Below are 3,797 nucleotides of genomic sequence, written 5' to 3' on the forward strand. Positions count from 1 at the left end.
GTAGGCGCTAAACCAAAGCACAATCAAGTCAGTCTCATTGGAGTACAGACTCTTGCACAAATATCTGAGAGCAGTATAGAAGAATGCATGCACCCTGGTGTTCCTTATTATTCAGAAAGTATTGTGTAAATTGGGAACAACCCATCCTTGAATAATCAGAGGAATGAGCTCTCTGCTTCAGGAGCAGACTTCGTGGGGGAAATTTTTTCAAAGACTTGTATAGTTTTCTAAATAGTTGTAGACTTAGTTTTTTCCATGTTCTTGCCATCTAGTAAATTACATTACTTTAAGAGGAATTTATCCATTCAGTCCAAATACACTATTGACATCAGTTTTTGTTGTTGTTGTTCTGCCTTGTGTGTGTGTGTGTGTGTGTGTGTGTGTGTGTGTGTGTGTGTGTTTTGACTGGCCAGGGGCACATCTCCAGCTGGTCAGGCTGCTACTCTCCCTCTCAGGAGCTTCATCATTATAATTCTCTTCTTCAGTGTCAGGAGGGTTGTAGCTTCATTACAGGCTTGTTAAAGAATCAGCACTGGGCTTCATCAAGCATTTTTGTTTGTTTGTTTATTTGTTTTAATCTATATTCTTTTGCTATTTTCCTGCACTTAGCTGTTCAGTTCCTGCCTTTAACTCTCACTGGACTTGTTTGACCATAGTGGGACTACTTGATAATGGGAAGAAGATAGGATCTTTCTAGCAAACATGGAAAGTCAGTCAAGTCCTGGAGCAGGCAGTGAGTGAGCAGGGGCATAAAGGATTAGACAGTGGGACTTGCAAAGCTCTCTCTCTCTCTGTCTTTCTCTCTGTCTCTCTCTGTCTCTCTCTATCTCTGGGAGTTTCCCACTGTGGGCTCCTCACTGTTCCCCACCATGCCACTTGCCCAACTTAGGCACACTCCTGAAAGATGGAGCCAAGCATGGAAGCAAAGAGCTCCCCTTTTTTGCTTTGCTCTTCAGATAATTTTTTCAGTAGGAATCCTGAGAGCAACAGATGTGGACACATTAGCAATTTTCAGTGTATCCCCATCTGGGCCTGAGAGCCCAAACAGGACACCCCAGGACACCCATGTGTAGTGTGAGGAGCCCTGAACTCATAATTGACTGTCTCTATATGGGACTAATGCAGGAAACTGGACTTGGGATAATAAGGCTTCTGTAACAAAATAAAAGTTTGAGCCATCTTGGTGATTTTCTGTAAGGTTAACTTTCTCTCTGGACACCTGCACTCATGTCCCATGTGGCTTGGGGCAAGTTGATGCTTCTCTGTGGCCCAAACATACTCCCTGTAAAAACACAAGGTCATAATTTCTAGTCAGGACAATGTATCCCATGAACTAGATCTGCTGCAAGGTCCTGTTTCTTGACAAAATAAAGGAACCCAGTCAAGGAACTGCCCTAGATCCTGCCCAGCACATCTGTGTTCTCTTTTTCTTTCTGGAGCCTGGGCAGCTGGAAGGAAACTGTGCCTTATGTCCATCTGCTGCAGTCACAACTTCCTCCTTGCATTTCCTGGAAGTATTGACAATTCTTCCAACAACTCAGCAGATCCTGAATCCCTCTCCACTTCCCCAAGGCTTGACTATGAATCTGGCAGGCCTTAGAGCCCCACCCGCATGCTTTCCTATAAAGGCAGAGTGAGCCCTAGATTGGCAGAGAGGCAGCAGGCCCAGAAAAGTACCAGCCTTGGCCCCAGATCATCCTTTAACTTTCTGCCCACCATGAAGGTCTCCATTGTCTTTCTGTGCCTGCTGTTCACAGCAGCCACCTTCAGCACCCATCTGCTGGCTCAACCAGGTAAGCTCCTCTTTCTCCCCCCGCCCCTTTCCTTTGTTTCCCTTTCCTGGGAGGAAGCCTAGATCCCCCTTCAGAACTCATCAAGAGTAGCAAGGCTCTGTCATTCTTCTATTTTAAAAGTAGAAAGTTGAGGGCCAGGTTGCGGACAAGAGTCATGGTTCCCTTTCCCACCTTCACCTCTATATCAACCTAGCACCTTCTCTTTGACCCCAGCTGAGTTTCTTAAACTGCAAATTGGAGCATCCAGCCAAGACCTTGGTTTCCCCATAGTCCACAGCCCTGCTCCCTCTTCAGCTGAGAGTGCCCTCTGCAAGATTAGGCCCTGGGCTCCAGGTCCCCCAGGAGCAGAGAACAGGAACTCTGTTGCTGGGGTGCATAAGCTCCAATTCTTCCTTCTTGCCATGCCTTGTCTTCCCTGCAGATGCTTCCTACTGTGCTCAAGGCTACAGCCAAACAAAACCTTGCACCTTCTAATAGGTTTCTCTCTGTGCTTTTACCCCTAGATGCACTCGGAGGCCTCTCCACTTGCTGTTACACATTTAGCAATAAAAGGATTCCTTTACAGAGACTACTGAGCTACCGAAACACCAGCAGCCAATGTCCCCTGGAAGCTGTCATGTGGGTAGAACCCAAACCACTCGCTCCCCTCTACCTCCCTTACCCCCTACCCTCATTGCCCACCAGCTCCACCATTCCTAATTCCACCTGAAATAGATGCCAGACGAAGTCAGACTAACATGGGATCCTACAGCTGTAGTAGATAGACTGTCAGGCAGTCGTTGTTGTTGTTGTTGTTGTTGTTGTTGTTGTAGCAAGTCAGCCCCTGAAGAGGTTGACTGATGGTGGGATGGAGGATGAGGCCTTTTTCTTCCAGCTCGGAGCACGAGTCTGCCACCCTGTCTAGCCCACGGTTCTGAGGTGAAACGCGGGTAAACAGCTCGCAGACAGTCAGGCTCGTGGAAATATTTGCTTTATTCGGAGGACAAAACTGAAGTCCAAAGACTCAGCTTCAGTTCCAGCCAAAAAGCCTCGGCCTTCCACAGACCCTTGTTTTTATACCCCAGAGTCAGGTACCACCCAATGGTGGGATCAGATACCAACCAATGGTGGAAGCAGAATCAGGTCCTACCCTAGGGTGGGGGCAGAATGCCAGGTCACACCCTAGGGTAGGGCACAATCACCAATCAGTTTAGGGTGAGTAACATAGTAATCCCCCAAAATATTTACATATACAATAGTTGTTACACATATCAGTCTCGTGGCAGGTAACCAGCCATGGAAGTAACACACCATCCCCATGGCTTCACAATGGGAGGACAGCTTCATGGGCTCCTCCTCATTGTACTATTTTTTTCTCCACAGCTTCAGGACCAAGTGGGCCAAGGAGATCTGTGCTGATCCCAAGAAGAAGTGGGTTCAGAATTACATAAAGCACCTGCATATAAAATCTCAAAACCCTGAAGTTATCACCTCTCCTAAGCATATGAGTACAACTGCCCCGGTGGATGGGAAATCTTCCAACTACTCATCAACGACTTCAAAATGACTAGGATTTTCCACTGGCCTCTCTGTCTACTATAACTTCATTTGGTCTTCAAGGAGGGTGCTTGCAGTTTGTCCTGTAAAATAGGCTTTATCTCAAATACTATTTAATATTATTTAAACTGCACTGGTTTGGATTATTTATTTTGCATGTTGTTGTTGATTTTAAAAAATGTGAGGCCTTGAGCCGTTGATTTTTATCTGTTGGAGCCCCCAGGACTTCTTCTTTAAGCTGAGGGTTATGATCTCTCTTTAGCCCTTCTCTTCAGGGCCCGCATGGACTCTAACATTCAAGAAAATGAAAGAATTTTGCAATCCAGGTAGAGGATGTTTTGTGAATGTGGTTGCTCAGTATGTTATTATTAAGAAGAGATGATTGTCATCATAAAACTGATGATTTTTTATTTTGCAGAAAAAACAGATTTAAAACCACTTTATTTCTTTGGGGTTAAATTCCAACCA

The 3,797-nt window shown here is 45.6% G+C and overlaps 1 protein-coding gene across 1 annotated transcript; it reads left to right on the forward strand.

Moving 5' to 3' along the window:
- The first annotated feature begins 1,717 nt into the window (after positions 1 to 1,717).
- On the forward strand, positions 1,718 to 3,339 carry LOC126032120 (C-C motif chemokine 13-like). The gene is made up of 3 exons (XM_049789851.1): positions 1,718 to 1,793; positions 2,297 to 2,411; positions 3,156 to 3,339. Exons 1-3 carry the CDS (start codon positions 1,718 to 1,720, stop codon positions 3,337 to 3,339), a joined length of 375 nt encoding a protein of 124 aa, XP_049645808.1.
- The last annotated feature ends 458 nt before the right edge of the window (positions 3,340 to 3,797 follow it).

This window comes from Suncus etruscus, chromosome 1 (genome assembly GCF_024139225.1).
Source record: "Suncus etruscus isolate mSunEtr1 chromosome 1, mSunEtr1.pri.cur, whole genome shotgun sequence".
NCBI classification, from domain to species: Eukaryota; Metazoa; Chordata; class Mammalia; order Eulipotyphla; family Soricidae; genus Suncus; species Suncus etruscus.